Below are 20114 nucleotides of genomic sequence, written 5' to 3' on the forward strand. Positions count from 1 at the left end.
GTACCAACATGTATTTAAGCAACGTCACCTAATCACGACCACCAAAATCACGTCAACGTGTTTTTTAATGATTGCACTTACTACGAGGAACACACGTTCCAATAAACCAAGTAGAATATTTGGACTCAGATTTTCATCTATGCTATCCACAACGCTTTCTAAAAAAAACCTTTCGATAGTTAACTACAACCAGTACAGGATTTATCAAATAATACAAAGTAAATAATAGTAAATCAAATTTCGTTAATATAAATAGCAAAACTGGACAAATTTTAATTTTTAAAGGTACAAAGGAAACCACATTACCAAAACTTTAGATTAAAATTCAATATTCCCAATACTAAACGTTTTACAGCATTTCCGGTTATTAAAGAACTGGAAAAAATTCAAATTTTTAATTCTTCTTTACGATCGTTAATGAAAATAATGTAGTATATTATATTTCTTTCAACTAACCGAATCAAAACTACTTGTACCCGTTTAGACAAGCAGCATAGACAGGTTTCAAATGGTACAGAATGATTCGTATTAACTAACTTTTAAATGGTTTACGATAAAATTGTAACTAAAGGTATTAAATTTCTAAGCTTTAGTAAAATCCATTACTTAGTTCCGGTTATAAAGTAAAACTGAACGGAATAATTAACTTAATTGCAGTACTCAGTGTAGTATTCAAATTAGATTTGATCTCAGAAACTGCTGATACATACTATTATATTTTTCCATATTTGTATAACATCAACCTTCAAGCAATATATATTACTGATATCAATAATATACAATAAAAATCGAATTTTATTCTATTCATTGCAGAAACTAGTTTTACGAGTATAATGAACATCATTATTCTAAGGAAAATCAACACATCAATATTTTACATGCATCAAAATCATAAAGATTATAACATAGTTTAAAGCAATAAATAAATTTACCCATGGCTGTGAGAAACATTTATTACATATAATTTTCCCCATTAAGAGAACAAATGACAAATTAATGATAAAAATGTCTGTTTTGTTATTTCTTTGAAACTTAATTTAACCAAAAATAACAGGAATGTCTACAGATTTCATGAGAGTAAATTTTATAATTTAGAAATACAATTTTTGCAGGTATGAGGTAGCAATGATAATAGTAGATGAAGAAAGACAAACACTGATTCAGTAACAAGTGAGCTAAAGTACAGTATCCCTTATTCCTTTTCAACTGGGAAGGAACAAGGTAATGATACAGTGTCCCTGTAACACCTCTATCTAAATGAAACAATGCAATAACTAAGAAGAAAATCTGAGAAAAATAATGTATAGAGAAAAAATAAAAATATACACAATAATTCACTGAAATTGCTAATTTAGCAGAATTGAGAATGAAAAGAGACTCCTTAGTAAGGTTAAGTTATTAGATGAGAGAAATTCAGTCTGAATTTAAGTAAAATAAAAATAATAAAATGTGTGAGAATGGAACATAGTAAGGAATATGGTTACTTAACACCAGCAAGTTTCTGTAACCATAAGTCTCAGGATTTTATTTTTAAATAGGAAATTACAAAGGATGATAGGTATACAAATCAGTCTACACAAGAAAAGCTTAGTGCGCTTTGTTTGCACTGAAAGATGGACAATGGAAAAAGGGAAAGTAATGCAAGAGTGAGATATATCAGGAGAATCTTGAAAATTGGGCAAGTCTAAAATAAATTGGGTCTGGCTGCACAGCAGAATTTATAAGTTCCACTCAAAAGATATTTTAGTGAGGTTCTGTTTTAATTAAAGTTACCATATTTAAATATTCTATCCTTTCTAAAATATTTTATTTTCCATATTCTACCACTTTTTATTTTCAGAAATAACACACAAGTCTTCCTTTTGTAATATGATAATCATGATAAACACATTTACATCAACAAATGTATGAACAAAGAACTACTATATGAAAGAAAACCAGGTGAGCAGTGATGTGTGATTTGTCTGCAGTCGATTATGTCAACCTCTCCCAAATCACATGTAACAAAATTGCTCAGTTCTTGCCATCAATGCAGATACTTTGATCAGAGCTAATATAAATAACCCTCCCAAAAAAAAAAAAAATAAATAAATAATAATAGATGCTGGGAAACAGTCTTCTTAAAATCTTTTCAAATTACATCAAATCAAAAAAAAAGTTGTTTTTTTAGCAGGTACACGTTATTCAAAAATAATTTGAACAGAATTCAGTTAAGGAGGCCATCCATATTTTGGTAATGTTTTTTAACATCAGTATGAAAAAAAAAGTTCAGAAGTCTTTTATCATTATGGTGAAAACTACTGCTAATATTATTTGACTACCTCATAATTATATTAAAATTATAAAATATGTTATATTTTTTATAGTGAACAAAAGCATCTTGCTTATTCAAATACAATTCAAGTAACAAAGTAAAAATTCATAATCCTAATAAAATTTTATGTACTGAATTCAAATATATATAAGTAGATACATTTTCTCCATCACCCACTGTGTTTTTTTATGATACACAACAGGTAAACTTTGAAAGAAATTAAGAACTTACATGCATGCAGGGCACTTTTCAACTTATCCAAAATGTGGTAGTTATTTTCCTTTTGTGTTTGGCATCTGTAACATCCCTCATTATAATTTGTGAACATTCTGCACTCCACTACCTGTTTTCCATAACTGAAATTCACTGGTGCGTTCCCTGTGCTCATAATTTATATTGAGACTGGAAAGAAATGTAGGTGCAAATGATTCTTTAGGGACATATTACACACCATATGTTTATATGATTAATAATTCACCCACGATGTCACGGTATTCGGGGATTTATGATTTCCTGAAAAGTTTTGCACAACACTTTTAACTGATTTCCATCAGACTTTTCAACAGTTCTTTGAACTGTCAACATCATTTTTATCCTCGACTGCCTTAACAAAATTTGAATAGCTTTAATTTTATATGGAGTGGAGGTAGATGAATCATTTCCAAGTTAACTAGTGGCGGATGTGCAACATATTTCTGTCTAGGCTTCATGCTTTTTAACCTACCAGGTTGGTCTTGTGGTAAACGTGTCTTCCCAAATCAGCTGATTTGGAAGTCGAGAGTCCTAGTAAAGGCAGTTACTTTTATATGGATTTGAATATTAGATCATGGATACCAGTGTTCTTTGGTGGTTGGATTTCAATTAACCACACATCTTAGGAATGGTCAAACTGAGACTGTACAAGATTACAATTCATTTACACTCATACATATCATCATCAAAATTAATACCTGAACGGTAATTCCTGGAGGCTAAACAGAAAAAAGAAAAGGCTTCATGCTTTGGCCATTCCTTCCTGATATGATTTGTCTTGTCCTGGTGTCCCATTCGCACGAAATGTAGTCCAGTGATACTTGTGCTGAATTTTTTCTAAGAGGATTTTCATATGTTTATTTCATGTTAGTTGTTTAGAAGCAAACAGCACAGAAATAAATTTGTTGCCATTGTCTAAAAGTATAGCTTTTAAACTAGTTTTCAAAGAATGAATGAACAGTCTCCATTCCATTATCATATATAAGTTGAAGTGCATCCATGATAGCATAATTATTGTACAGTACACTAAACTATTTTCTACAGAATATAAATCTTGAATGCAAAAGAGACTCAATTAAATGTCAATCCAACAAACTTCTCCATAGAAGATTGCACCCTTTCAGTCAAGATCCAAAATTAAATAAAATGAGGTTCACAGGAAGAGGATTCTGCTTCAAATGTAGTATCACCATGTTCCTCATGTCAAACTACAATGGTTACCTCATATTGCGATCAACTTTTAAAGTTAAATGTGTTGAAGGATGCAGTTCAAATAAGTCCTCACCATCAGGCACTAGCCTTATAGCAGACAATAAATTCAGGTACTGCACTGTGCTCAGATTCACTACTTATTCCTTTTAGCTTTGTGATACAGAAATTACAGTCAGACAAATTGTCTTGTGGTTCACACCACACCATCGGTATGTAGAAACTCATATGCGATTACCCCTAGCCCAATCTGTCAGACAGGACTAGCAGATGTGAGGGGTCCAGTTCTTATCTTGATCTCCAGTTTTACAACCAAAATATAGTTCATTACATTTTTTAATCAGCAGAGTCAAACTTTGTTATTCTTATACATCAAATCCCTACAAAAGTAATATTTACAGACACATTATTTATCTGACACATATTTACCAGCCACATTATTATTACAGACACATATTTACCTACACATTTATTCACAGACATAACACACTTAACATGGTAACTCTTAATCAAAAACAGAATGAAACTACAGTTTGTGCATACACAGCAAACATTTAAACAATACTGGTGTGTTTACTGTAAGACTCAGAAGACTCTCTGTTCTGACATATCAGACCTACAGTAAATGAATTATCATGCTGTACAGCTATTACATTCATAATGTTTATATTAATGTCAATATTAATTCATAGTTTTAAATAATACATTTTATCTATCAATGCCAATCATTATTAGCATTTGGTATAAATTTAAAACATATATTTACTTGAAAAATGTCAAAATCCTCTGATATATAATGCAATCAACTCAAATATTATATTTCTTTGATTATTATTTTATCATCCTACAATAGCTGAATAAAAATAGAATTGCCTTGAAAAATTGACAAACTGGGCAATTCCAAAAGATTTAATAAATAAGTACATTAAAAAAATATATTTTATTTTTTACTTTATTTACTATTACACAAGCGATCCCTTTTCAATAATAATAAAATTAAAATACTGCTCAAAATAAAATAGTTATAAACACTTAGAATACAAGTCATTTATGAATATACATATAACCAAAACACAGATTTCGTGCGAGTAAATGAGAAATAGTTTCACAACATAATTACAGAGATGTTTAATAAATATGTACATAAAAGTGATAAATAAATATAAATAAGAGCACATACAAAGAAGAATTTAATTCAATGTTTAGCAGTGAAAAAATATTCAGAATATAGATCAACATTTACTTATAAGATAATCTTCAAAAGGAATTTTTATTTTTATTTGCAATTTACAATAAACTTTTCATAAATAAACTTCTACCAACTAAAAACTACTATTATCTACGATACCTTTTACTCAAAATATATGCGTAGTTATGAAATTTCACACAACATAACTTTTGTTTCACATGATATAACTTTAAAGTTAGAATTTAATGCCATAGCTAATGAGATAACCATCATAATATACATTGGGTTGTAAAAAACAAATGCACAATTCAGCTTTATTTGATTAAAGATTTTCTAAGAATCTATTGTAGACACAAATGTAGCAGCACCTAATTGCTTTTATGGTTTCATTTTTATATAAATTTAGTCTGCAGTAAAAACAGTACAAATTTAAAATAAAAATGAAATACATCTAAAAAAGTAAACAATTTATTCAATTTAAAAATTACTTTTTTAAATTTAAATTCATAAGTACTGTATATTACATTTTATACTTTACACTTACATGCTTTATTTTATTACATTTCTTGATTCTTGCAAATAGTCATCATGAATGATTAAATAAAATTATTACTATCAACAAAATATGATGTGGTGCTAGATAATTAAGCCTGAGTGAGATATTGAGTCATTATAAAAGACTGTTTACTGTGTTTTCAATGCCTATTATTTCACAAAAGAAAATAAGCATATTTTTTTTTTAAGTATATTTTTTAATTTTAATATTCTACTAATGAAGAACACAAAAAACACAACTGGAAAAAGTAGTTTCTAATAATCATTCAATTCAATTGTTTTTTTAAACAGTTTTAAATAATGTTGATTCTTCAACAAGTAAATGTGAATATTTTTACTGTAATTCTTACGCAATGAATTATTATTGTTTTACAAAACTGTTCAATCAAATATTTATTGAAAAAATGGAGCAATTCAGAAATTGGAGTTGTCCTCTTTAGAACTTCAATTTCTGGAGTTTTACAAAGTTTTGAACTTTAATGCATTCATACAAACAATATAATGTATTAATGCATATAATTTGTATGGACCATCTGTGAAGAAATTCTTCAAGAAAATTAAATATTGATCTTCAGAAAACAAGCTGTAATGCTGGATAAAAATTTAAGAACATTAACAAGTCTCCTTTAATAAAATTCAAAGTAATGGCTTGATTCTCCGAGTAAAATATTACTTGTATGAATTTGTAGATATATATACTGTAAGAAGAAACAGGTTTTTGATGCATTAAAATGTAGATTGGACTTCCTAAAAAAAGTCTACATTTCACAATTGTATTATTACTAGTACCATATTTCTGATCAAAGGTGAACATAACCATTTAGTAGGCGGTTGCTAGGACTGGCCAGCAAGTCCCAGTGATACGGGGGTTGATTGATATACGGTGATTGATATTACTATATAAACTAACCAGAAAAGTAAGGGAACAGTCAGAAAGTATTTTTAGCAGTAAATTATAACACTGTTTGCTGACAAACTTATTTTATGAATTCAATAAATTCCATGAAGCCTAAATTAATTTGAAAATTCTTATATTGTGTTTGATTTTGGTAGGTGTGTAATATAATCATTTGTATTAAATACATACATTTCAAAATTTTATGTAATTTTGAACTGATGTTATTAAACTGTTATAAACATTCATCATTATTATTTTTTGTTCAATTATTATATTTTACTCTTCTCATTAAAATCTAGGAGTAAATTAATTTCTGAAATTATAAAATACATAAAAAACAGTTAAACTGGAAAACTGCTAATTAAAAATATCTTATTATATGAAACATAGAAATATATCATTATAAAAAATATTTACAAGATTATAACTACACATAAGTGAAGATCATCACAGAAACATATTTTATATATCATTTATGAGGCTGGTATAAGAAAATTTTCCAGCTGATCTTTTGTTACATCACTTAAAATTGATTGCAGACGCGTAGAAAATCTTGATGCTACTGTTTCAATTACCGACTGTAAAATATAATTAAGGAAGCTATAACAAAATAATAAAAAAATCAACTAATTAAATATAAGTCATGAAATATCTTTATCTGATCATCTTTCTTCACAACTAAATTACATTCTTAAGAAATCAGTACTTCTTGTGTACTATTTTGAATAAAATTTAAAATCCTGTAAATTTGGATAAGTCTAATCATTTAACCTATAGATTTTTTTATATCATTGAAATATCTGCCTAACAGTACTATTTAAGGTAATTTTCAAGAAGATGCTCGCAGAAGAAAAGTGATCTGTAATTAGTCAGCTAGTTGTAAGATGGTGCCACTGCAGGGATAAAATAAATTAAAATTATAATAAATAAATAAATAATATAATCTAACCAAACGTAGCCTGCGCTCGCCTTGCTCACTAATCTTGACTAGTGAGCAAAGGTTAAGATTGGTTAGATTATATTTACACTTTTAGATTTATTTATTATATATAGTTACTTATATCAATTTATTATATTGATATAAGTGACTATTATATTATATAACTAACTACAGTGACCATAATTTAAAAACAAACTGCAGTGACTAACTGACTAACAGATCACCTGTGAGCATCTTCTTGAAGAGTATCCTGTTTAATTTTCAGATAAAAACAATAGCCAGACACTTTAATACTGACAGAAAGCTGAAGTAATCAGAAAAAATCTGATGTGTACTTTCCTATACACTTTTTAAATTGCATAAAAATTTTTTTTAAATAAAAAGAACAGAAAATTTTATTTCATTAATAACTTCTAATATATTTCATATTTTTTCTTTATTGTTATCGAATTATTATTTATTGTAAAATTTTTTTTACAATCAGAGGTTAATAATTATTAATAAATCAATATATTTAGATTAAAAAAAAAAAAGATGAAGTCGGATTTGAAACAATGAGTCTTCCCCTTGTAAGATCTAAATATTTCATTAATAAAAATTTTATTTGGCTATAATTCTGGAACCAATGAAAATAAGTACCACTTATGATATATCGAAAAGCTCTCAATGAGGGCTTATTACTGCAGTTAAAAAAAAGTCCAAAAACCAATTTTTTTTTGGATTTTGAGCACTTTTAGACCAATCAATTGCAATCAAAAGGGGAGGTACACAACTAGATGTTACAACAGTCCTAAATCCAAAATTTTAACATACTATGGCTATTGTTTTTGAGTTATGCAACATACATATATATATATATATATGTAAGTATGTCATGCCAAAATTAGTCAAAATGGATTCAGGGATAGTCAAAATGGACTAGGTCAGTTACCACCTTTCAGAGTAGTACCTTCTCGTCCATTCTCAGTCTATGTAATAGACTATGGAGGTCCACTTATGATTCATCATGGTGGGCAGCAGTCCAAAGCTTTAAGTAAATCCTAGTCGCTTTAAGATTATAGGTACAAGATATTTACACTTTCTAGCTAATGACACCGTGATAATTCAGGCCAGTGGACATATCTTCTCACAACAGATGCATCACGAATGACATATTTAAAGAAATCCTAGTCGCTACAAGATAACAGGTACAAGATCGATGCGATAAGTCACTAAATGTGCAATTATCATTATTACCTTTTCTAGCCAATGGTACCATGGTAATTTGAGCTATTGGACACATCTTCTTGAAATAGGTGCATCATGAACAACGTATTTTGAGAAATCCTAGTCGCTATAAGATTATAGGTACAAGTTTGCAAGAATATATATATATATATATATATATATATATACGTTTTTTTTGTCTTCAGTCATTTGACTGGTTTGATGCAGCTCTTCAAGATTCCCTATCTAATGCTAGTCGTTTCATTTCATTAAACCTTTTCTTCAGGTTTTTAAATCCCAATCTAGATTTCATTATTACTAAATTATGGTCACTATCAATGTCTGCTCCAGGGTAAGTTTTGCAGTCGGAAGTTTTGCAAGTTTAACGGAAAAAAGTAAGTCGAGTAGTAATTAACAGTTTGAATCCATTACAACATGTTTTCTATATTCTCTTGTCTAAAATTAGTTTATTGTGTTTTATATTTTAAGATTTGAAATGGTGCTAGAAGTTACTAGAATTCACGAGACAAATTCTTGAAAGAATGGTCTACAAGAAAAATAGAAGGAAAGTTCATGTTTATAGAAAATAAGTTTGCAAGTACTATAAAATGTTCAGACAGTAAAAGCGTTTCACTCAGCCATGCTGTGTGTTATTTTAAGTCTGATTTCAAGAAGAAATGGTCAGCAGCAAGTAATAAGGACGAATGATTACTGAAGCACAATTAAACATGATTCAATTCATCTATAACATTACCAAACTATGCTTCTTCAATTCCTGGTTGCCTTCAAAAAGAATTCAATAAATGCAGTAAATGGTTTTGAAGGAGAAAAACTGAAGAATTAAGAAACCAGGCTTCTTCAGAAGAAATAGTATATGCAGCAAGTATGAACTAGCAAGCTGCAGGAAACCACAATGCAGCTGAAATTATAAAAAAGAAACCCAGATGAAAGTTATAAAATTCAAAACAATTATCTCCTCTGCAGAAAAGAACTGGATCAAAAAACATACTCTATCAGAAGCGCTAGCAATATTTGTAGAAGCAGATCTGACCAGAAAACAGTATGAAGTCCGATAATCCGGCACGTTCGGGACCGGCTCGGTGCCGGACTACTGAAAATTCCGGTCTATCGGGCGGTAATTATAAGAACAATTAGGTTAATAATTAAACTACAAATACAGTAAGCAAATACATACAACAAAGTTTATTTTACATTTCATATAATGTATGTACACGTACTGTAAAACATATTTCACTTAGATTTAAAAAAGTCACGAATGTCTTTTTGTTTTCTTGACTTTTGGCGTTTAGTGTAAAATTTATTTCTAATGATATGGAAATCAATAATTTCTGAAGCATTGTAGCTAGTACTAGCCTCAGCAAAAGAGATAAAATTATTTAGTGATTCTGCAGCTTCTGCCTAGCTGATTTTTTCCTTTTCTTTAGTTTCGGCATCTGAGTCACTTTCTTCAAGATTTTGAGTAGGCTGAGGGTTTACTACAATGTTGATAATGTCCTCATCGGTTAGTTCTTGTTCAACAGGCTCATTCTCGTCGATTAGAAGCCACTCCTCTACCTCATCTTCAGGCAGGTTTTTCAAGAGATTGTCAGCACTTCTAACGACATCCAAAACTTTGGTCAGAGCGTCTTGATGGTTTTCTTCCTCATCAGTCTGTAGAGTTAGGTCAGATGCAGGGTTTGCAGCTGGCCAAAGTTTTCTCCAGCATTTTTGGAGTATTGTATTTTTTACCTGGTTCCAAGACAGTGCAATAGCATAGACGGCATCTTTTACTGTAAACTTTTTTTGAAAATCAGTCACGTCACAGTCGGCATTTAACAGGGCTTGAATAAACCCTTCTATAAAAGCATTTAAAATTTTGAATAACCCCTTGGTCCATGGGTTGAATCAAAGATGTTACGTTAGGTGGGAGCAGAGTAGTAACAATATTTCCAGAAACTAACTCATCTACTGGAGGGTGGGCTTTGCGATTGTCCAAAAGAAGAATGGCTTTAGTATCTTCTGGTAGACCAAGGCTTTTGAAGGATTCCTTGACCTCAGGCACAAAGTGGTGAAAAAACCAGTCTTTAAAGAGGGCGGCAGTCATCCACGCATTTGATTGAGCATCGTATTGAACAGGCAAGTGTGTAACATTCTTAAAAGCCCGGGGTTTTGCCGATTTACCTATCACAAAAGGGGTCACTCGGTGGTTTCTAGAGGCATTAGCACATAGCAAAACGGTTAATCTGTCTTTGTTTTTTTTAAAACCCTTGGCTGCTTTTTCTCCTCCCCCAGCTAGTGTAGATGTTGGTAAACATCGCCACAATAGCCCTGTTTCATCAGCATTGTAAATCTGTTCAGGTGTTAAATCATTATTAGCCACGATTTTCTCAAACTCGTCTTTGTATTTTTCTGCAGAGTTTTGGTTTGCTGAAAGTGTTTCTCCAGTTACATCAAGTCTTCGAATTCCATGCCGAAACTTAAAGTTTCTGAGCCAACCATCAGAATAATTACATTCACTTTCAGCAACTCCTAAATCTTGGCCGAATTTCTTTGCCTTTTCAACAATCATTGGCCCTGTTACCGTCTTTCCTTCAGAACGTACTGCACTAAACCATTTGAACAATACACTATCTAGCTGTTCCAGTTTTGGTTTTTTTTAATGTCTGTCTAAAAGCCAATTTTTCAGTTGTTACCGATTAGGAAGCAAACTTCATTAGTTCATCTTTTTGTTTTTTAATGTCATAAATAGTTGATGAGCCAATATTAAACTCATTCATTAAAACATTTCTATTCTCGCCTTTTTCTAGCCGTTTGACGATTTCTAGTTTCTGATTGAGAGTCAGTGTTACATGTTTTCGTTTCTCTCCTTTTGAACTCGAAGGCTTAGGTTTTGAAAACATGGTCACTGTACAGTTAGAACGAAAATCACTTTTTTTATAAACAGTTTCAAAAGTTATGTTTACTGCGATGTGAAAGGACACAAAACAACAACGCACAAAAAAAATGGCGAAGACGCTTCGTGATTGATTAACGGAGCTGCACTGCACCTGAATTTGTTGTGACAGCTGAGACTAGCCGGCCGCTAATTGTTCCCGAACAATACCGAGCGCTTCCGGATGATCCCAAACTACCTCGAAAACTTCCGAATAGCTCTCGAGCATTTTTATTTGCTTTAAAGACACACTTTTGGAGAAAACCAAAATTTTTACAATTTTCCTGAGCGATGCCGGACTATCGGGCATTCCGGACTGTTGGATGCCGGACTAATGGACTTCTACTGTAATTCAAGCTGCTACTAAAAATATCTACCAAACATATTCCTTTATAAAAGTCAAAAAAAGAATGCTACCCAAAAGAGAATTCTGTTTCTGTCACAGAAGAATGTCGAGGTAAATTTGCAGGATATTCTAGATCATACAGCCTTGATAGTGTGCAAGTACTTAAATGATGTGATTGAGAATCTATCAATAAAAGAAAAACAAACTTTTGTGTTAGTTTCTAAGTGGAGGTGTGATGGGTCTCAACAGACACAATTCAAACAAAAATTTCAAGATAGTGGTGAAAGTGATAGTAATACTTTTCAAAGTTCTTTCATACCATTGCAATTTTCATGTAACTCTCCAATCAGCAACCAAAAGAAAGTTGTTTGGCGAAATCCAGTATCATCATCTTTTAAGTTTTGTTGACCAATATGAATCCTTTTTACCAAACAACAAACCAAATAAATAAACAAATACATACAATATACTGAAAATAAAACAGAAATTGCAACAGATAGTGGTGTTGTAATTAAAATAAAACATGTACTGATACAGCTTATGGTAGTCGGGAAAGTCTGTAATGCAGCCATTGGCACATCATCAACAATGAGGTGTTACATTTATGGAAAGATATCAAAGATTTCAATAAATTGGATGCAGTTAACGAAGAAAATCCTGATTATTTTAAAATTTGGTCTGTCAATTTTACATGCAAGAATTCAATTTTTTGAATCTTTGCTGCATTTAGCGTATCAAATAGTGGCAAACTGAAACTCAATAAGAAAAGGAAATTGTTAAAAATTCAAAAAGAAAATACAAGATAGCTTTAAACAAGAAATGGGTCTTCTGGTAGACATCCCAAAGCAGAACTTTGTTAACACGAATGATGGTAACACGTCAGGCAAATATTTCTAACCCAGAAACGGCTGCTTATAGAAGTAGATGTATGTCTAATAAAAAACTGTGAAATTATTTTGGAGACAATCCCAAGCAAACACCAGATAGACTCCAAGAAGTTTCAAGTTTTTGCTTTGGCTACAGCAAAATTATATGTTGAACTGTATGGGTGGCACCCCATGACCCCAACCCAACATAAAATTTTGATTTATGGATCAACTGTAATTAAAAGTGCTATATTATTGATTGGTCAGCTATCAGAAGAAGCAGCTGAAGCAAGAAACAAACACTTTTGCCAATACAGATTAAAGTTCTCGAGGGAAAAGTATAACAGGGATATTTTAAATACGCTGTTTCTCAGTTCGGACCCCTTTTTGAATTGCACAAGAAAAATACCGAAGAAAAGGAGCAAGCCATTCAGCAAAAAAATAATAGAACTTCTACTGCCAAGAGCACCAACCTTGTTCATTTGAGAGAGATTATAGCAGTAAATGATGATGATAAGGATGAGAATGGCAAAGGGGTTGAAAGAAGATATTCAAGGGCAGACTGATGCCAAGGATTCAAATAGGACATAGAACTTTTGAAGCAATATATATTATTTAGTCAGTATATAATCTTTTTATTATTGTTTTGCATCACATACTTTTAGTAAGTTAAGCCTTCATAAGCAAATGTTTTGAAATCAATTTTTTATTTTTGTTTACTTGTTTTTATGTTGTTTACTGTTTATATTACCATACATAAATTTGTTTATAATACATGTTTAGTATTTAAGTAAATACAATAAACAATTTGTTCTTAGTGAAATAAACTTATTTATAATTACATGTAACTGCTTTTTTCATGAAATATTTTCTTGTCTGTATCTGCACTGCTAATCAAACAGATAAGTTTACTGTGAAAGTATACAATAACTCAAACATACAAATATACTATACAAAAACAATACTGGTATCTAAAAAGAAAAATTGTTATGCAAAATTGTCAAAAATGTGATTCATCACATAAGGATAGTTTTAAAGTAAGTAAATACAATTTAAAACAATCTCCATTGAAAAAGATTAGATTATAATAGTTAAGTAATTTTGGCCAGCTGTGGATGTCAATTACTCTATTGTGCGCCACCAGCAGTATACTGCATGTGTTTACCGTAATATATCTGTTTAATATATGTTTATCGTAATATATCTGATGATGATTATGATGGATTCAAAAGTCCATGAAAAGTGGTATCATGAACTTTGACTTTTTGTGAACTATATCATGGACTTTCTTCTTCATTCTAGTTCATACCCAAAGTCTGAGTTGAAACTGAAATACAGACTGACGGACACATGGTTAAAAAGAAATTATCACAACATCGACTGGGTTTAATGGAAGGCCTTGTTCTGTGAAGAATTATGTTCACAATTCGCTACGGTCTACACCAAAGGGTTGAAGAAAGTTGGTTTTGTACAATGTTTTCATAACAACATTTGGTTGATACTGAAGCATGGGCCAAAACTGAACTACAACAATTATTCATATCGCCATAATTCTGGTGGAAATTGTGCATTACAAAGCAGTTGTTTCTATATGGAGTGGATAATGCTTTGGATCTGGTAAAGGTATTCTGGATAGATTGCATTCATTTGAAAATGCAAATTGTAAAGAAAGAATTGGCCAAGAACGAGTTTTATTATTCTTTTAACAACTTGTATGTAAAATATTACTGGTGCTACGAGAATACTGAATCACGTAATTTGCATTCAATGAACTGCATTAAGGAAAACATACTGCTGTTAATAGTCTACTGTTCTGTGAAAAAAATTAATTGAACAGCAAAATCATAAAAGAAAAAGTAAAATAAAAAAAAAACCATTAAAAAATCTAAAAAACAAAATAATATGAAGAATGGTATCCAAGCACAGGATACCTTCTTTCTTTTTCCTGTTTAGCCTCCGGTAACTACCATTTAGATAATTCTTCAGAGGATGAATGAGGATGATATGTATGAGTGTAAATGAAGTGTTAGTCTTGTACATTCTCAGTTCGACCATTCCTGAGATGTGTGGTTAATTGAAACCCAACCACCAAAGAACACCGGTATCCACGATCTAGTATTCAAATCCATGTAAAAATATCTGGCTTTACTAGGACTTGAACGCTGTAACTCTCGACTTCCAAATCAGCTGATTTGTGAAGACGTGTTAACCACTAGACCAACCCGGTGGGTTACAGGATACCTTAAACTCAATTTAATACCATACGATTACTGTTAGATAGAAAATCAACATAGTTGTGAGGGAGTTACTGGATGAAAAGGTCCTAAGGCCTGTGCTGCAATCTGGTCCTCTTGTCAGATAATCATAAACGGCAAGGAAGATGTATGATGCTTGGCTAGTCGCAGTTTAACAATGGAGGTATGTATAGCATCATCGATGTGGTTGGTTAGATTTTTCCCATCAAAAAGCCATTGTGTAAGATAATTACAACATCTGTTTCTCACAATCTGTAGATTTCATCATTGATAAATGGTACCAGATAAATTTGTGAAAGATGGAGCACACATAATACTGTAGGAGTGTTGTCTTTTCCATCCAGAATGACACTGATTAACCATTTAACATTGTTCTTCCAAAAAAATTTGTTGATACACTGAGTGAAGAAGACCTCAACAAGGTTTTAGAGATGAAGGTGAAGTTGGTTTTCAAGGATTGAGTTGGAAGGGTCTTTGCGCAGAGTTCAACAAGGTCTCTATAGATGAGTAAGTAAACTGTCCTTTTCAGAACACCAAATGGCAGCTAATCAATAAAAGGCCCTTCAGGGCTGCTGCCCTAAAACCCCATATAGTAGTGTATAACTGTTGTTTGTTAAAAATGTATCTTTTTCAAACAACAGTTTACATATAAGTGGATGAAAAGGTCCAAAGGCCTTAATTGAGGTTTGAGTACATGTGTACATACATGTAAAATTTTGGTATAAATGGTAAGGGCATACAAAAAGAATAGGTGGTGATGGTGAGAGATAAGTCGATGTAACACAGTGAAGGAATTAATATTCCAAGATCACTTTGCACCATAACATTATGATAGAGCTCTTGAAAAAAGTAGATGTTTGGATTTTTAGTCAACATTTATCACCGACGTGTTTCAAACTAAAGATAATTATGTATACGTTGTTTAACTTAGCAGTCATATATTTAATAAAAATGGTGACAATTTAATTGTAAAGTTGAATTTCAAGCCACCATTAATCAAAAAGTTATATTGTGAATTTGGATATAATCACAACACTATTGCTCTTATTGGCAAAGAAATAATATTTTCTGTCTTGACAGTGAGGATGGTAGAGTGAAGGCCTTTACTTACACTGTAACTCTACAGATGAAAAAAAGTCCAGGTAACACAACCATCTACAAGAGACATTTAATGACAGGTTTTAACATACCACACTGTACCTTAAAACAGCAAGAAGCAAAAGACCAAGATCCACCAGGATTTAGATCAAATAAGTAGTCCTTTTCAAGACTATCTAAAACATTATAACACACATACAATCTAATAATGTACAAAACAAAAACACTTTAAACCTTTCCACACTGATATATGACTATTATTGGTTTTTTACAATAGTAGTTACTCATTGATGGATGAAAAGGTTTCAAGGCCTGCAAAAGAATCGATGACAGATGTATTTTCTGTCAAATTATGTTGCAAACGGTGAGGATTGTGTTTGACATGTACTATAAACAAAGAAATTTTACTTATTTTTATTTGGTCCATCTTATAACATTTTTCTCAATAGTTTTTTTGGTTTAAACATGATGAGTTTGGCATTGGCATATAATGAATGGACTGGCAATGTCCATTATGTGGGCTGGTACAAGTCCCAAAAGTCACTATAGATGTCACGATGCATGTCAGGAAGCTGTGCTTTTCTTCCATTGAAGCATACATGTACAAGTGCAAGCATACACTTTTAAAAGCATCTACTGTGCAATATCCTGTTTAATTAATATTTCCTCTGTGACAATGACTAGGACCATCCTCAGATATGTCTACCCACATGTTCTTCTTCAGTTGCACATCAAAACTCATACAATAAACTTGTACAAGAACTGTTGTTGCTTTCTGTGTCTCAGTGGGCACTGACCTCGACTAGAACATCATCCATCACCACCTCCCTTACAAGAGAAACAGCTGATGATTCTCCTGTTTTAGGAGACAGCAGCTGATGATTCATTTACGAAAACCCTTTGAAACATTCAAACAATTAAATAAGTAATATTTCAAAATAATTAGGTTGGCAACCCTGAGGGAAAAAGGAAAATTTCAAGATGGTGAGGCTGCAATAATAGTGCTCAAGATGATGGCACGTTCTAAATGTTGCTATCCTATTAGCTCCCGTGAGGAGGGGATTTGGGGTTCCAAATCCAATACGGAGGTGCTGTGACTAGTGCTCCTAGTGACAATCAGCAGAACTAGAGAAACAGTAATGACCAGCATTTTTTTACTACTTTACATGACCCTTTTAAGATCACTTTTTATAAACTGTAAACAACAAGAACAAAAATACATGTATACCAGTATCGTAGGAATTAATTAGAGCAGTGCATAGTAATAAAGATGTTGTTTCTAGACAAAATAAATGAAAATGAAGATAGAAAATTAAATTATGAGTTTTATCAAGGGGATGGCATTTTTGAAAGGTAGTGTACAGACTTCATGGGCATACAGACTCACATTAGGTAGATTTCATAAGAAAGCTACCTATTGCAATGGGTACCATGATTTGACTTCAAGAAAATTTTGACATCTTCATATTTCATATCCCCCACACTCCAAAGCCACCGTCAGCTCAAAAGTTTATACATACATATATTTCACTTCCTTGTGGACATGATAACTGCTGTAATTTCACACCAATCAGTTTCAAATTGTTCCTTAAAAATAACTCGTTCCAAAATCTTGGTCAAGTTTGTTAACAGTCAAAATCGGACTGTGGGGGTGGAAATAGGAGAGCTTTTTTTTAAAAAAAAAAAAACAATATATAGCCATAACTTAAAGCTATCGAATTTGTGTAAAGTTCCTACTATTCTCTGGATAGGGGCCTAAAATTTATATAAGTAAATTTTTTTTATATCACCAACCACTGGCCCAGGGGGTTGAAAAATGGGGCTTTGAAGAAAAAAAAAATCATACCTCCCTTAATAGGCACAATATCAAATCAGCTTAAAGTGATCGTTAGTCCTCTAAACATTACCTAAAACTTTTATCTGTAACAAATTTTGATATGACCAACCCTTACAGCAAGGGATGACCAAAATGTTACTGAAATTGTAAGAAGATGGGGATTGTCGTATGTTAAACTTTTTTCACATGCAACCACTGTCGTATTGTGTAAATTAAAAATTTTTCTTAACTTAAAGGTGGAAATCTTTTTTATCTTTGCACCGATGAAAGCTACGCCTTTCGGCATGCCGAAAGGAATTTTGTTAATAGCTTCAGCTACTTCTAAATCAACTATCTATTACAATATGCTTGAAACCATTTTTGATGAAAATATAGTCCATTCAAATGCCAAAAACGTATGATCGAACTGATAATCATTAATTAATTAGTTAATTTAAAATAATATATAAATATGTGGTAATAAAAAGGATATTGTCAATAGTATTCTGTAATTGCTGATATTCTAGATATGAAAGTAATAGTAACCCGGCTTGATCATCTTGACCTTCCATTAAAAGTAATTCTAAGGCTCGTTCAAATAGTCCAAGTGACATCATCAGTAATACTTCAAGATTCTGAAATATAATTCATAATATTAAATTAGTTGTAAAATAACGAGTAGATTAATTAATTAACAATATAAATAATATATTAATAAAGCAACAGGTAAAAAAAAAAAATATTTGATGAAGAGCCATACAAATGTTTGTTCTTTAAGTGATAAATGTTTTACAGCACATGACAGCAATTTGAACATTTATTCAACACTTATAAATTAAAAACAAAAATAAAATCAGTTCATGTATATTTCTTTCCATACCAGCTACAGCCTTTTTCCAAAACATGTATTCTTTGCAATGAGAGCCTCACCACCTTTTATGACATTATTACTTTAATAGATTTTTATAAGAGAATTTTTTTTAAATTTTTGCACAAACATTTTAAGTGAAAAAAGATATAAATTTGGTGGACTAAAAGTCAATTTTATAATTATTAATAAAATGTTTAACAGGCATTACAGAAAATGTACAAATACTCGTCCTTTTGGCTATATGCTCTTTTGTGGCAGTATGTAACCACTGAAATGCACATTCTTCCAGTGAAGTTTTGTTCCAATTTAAAAAAATAACTGCATTTCAGAATCGACAGATTTGAGAAAATTCAAGTAATTTGGATATGAAAATGTACCACATTGCTGATAATTTTCCAGAATGTAAAATGCAAGTCATTAAATAATATGAAATGGTTGTGGAAAATTAAGACAGTTTACATAGAATTCTTCACAAACAGAAGAAATATTAAATAAAAAGAAAAGAAACAAAAAACAATTTTTAAATATATTTTTGAAAATCAAATAATATATTTTGCTTATTTTCTTTTTGTTATGAGAATTTTCAAATAACAGCTTCATCCATTCGATTAGCAGTAATACATTGAACATTGAACAGTGGACATTGAAGTATAAAAAAACTAACTAGTTCTTGTTTTGTGTACTTATACGCTATTATTCTCATTACAGATATAAAATCGAACTTAATAACAATTGAATTGTAATTACATCAGTTGATTACTGCAGGATTGCAAACCAAAATTATCAACCTGTTAATTTAATATTCTTAAGCATTGTGGAAAACTCACCTTTAGCCCACGAAGCATACATTAATAATTGAATTCTTTTTTAATGTAGAAGATAATTTAATTTACATTATTATAATTGAAGTTTTATTGCACATAAATTTTAGTCAAAGCAAAATTAATGTGGTAGATATGAGCATAACAGAAAGTAAGTTAAACAAGAAAAAAGTCAATGTGATATAACTCTTTCAAAGGTTATGTGATTATAATTCTTTCAAATGTTATTATAGGCAACAAAAAACTAAATGATCTGAAAAAGCTATATCAATTCTTAAAAAAAAATCTATACCTTGTTTCCAGTTTTATGTAGATGTTCAGCCCATTTTCGCATAACTTCAACACTTTCATTCGGAGGAAGAATAGATTTACCTAACCATACAGCAGAATCCCAAAGTCCATAAGAAATTAAGTAACGACAACCATCTAGACCTTTACCGATGAGGCAAAGCAACTGCACACCTGAAAATTAAAACATACATTTTAATTAAATTTCAGAGAATATGAGTTGACTGATTCAATATAAAAGTATTGAACATAAAAATC

The 20114-nt window shown here is 31.1% G+C and overlaps 1 protein-coding gene across 1 annotated transcript in view; it reads right to left on the bottom strand.

The window, feature by feature from the left end:
- Positions 1-4708: 4708 nt before the first annotated feature.
- LOC142325216 (WD repeat-containing protein 11-like) overlaps positions 4709-20114 on the bottom strand; it is a 114926-nt gene continuing 99520 nt past the window's right edge. The window contains exons 23-25 of the mRNA XM_075366679.1: positions 19861-20030; positions 18369-18511; positions 4709-6996 (exon numbers count right to left, since the gene is read on the bottom strand). Of these exons, the coding sequence (XP_075222794.1) occupies positions 6891-6996; positions 18369-18511; positions 19861-20030 (419 nt within the window). The 3' untranslated portion in view covers positions 4709-6890. The remainder of the gene's footprint in view (positions 6997-18368; positions 18512-19860; positions 20031-20114) is intronic.

Source organism: Lycorma delicatula, chromosome 5, assembly GCF_047948215.1.
Source record: "Lycorma delicatula isolate Av1 chromosome 5, ASM4794821v1, whole genome shotgun sequence".
Lineage (NCBI taxonomy): Eukaryota > Metazoa > Arthropoda > Insecta > Hemiptera > Fulgoridae > Lycorma > Lycorma delicatula.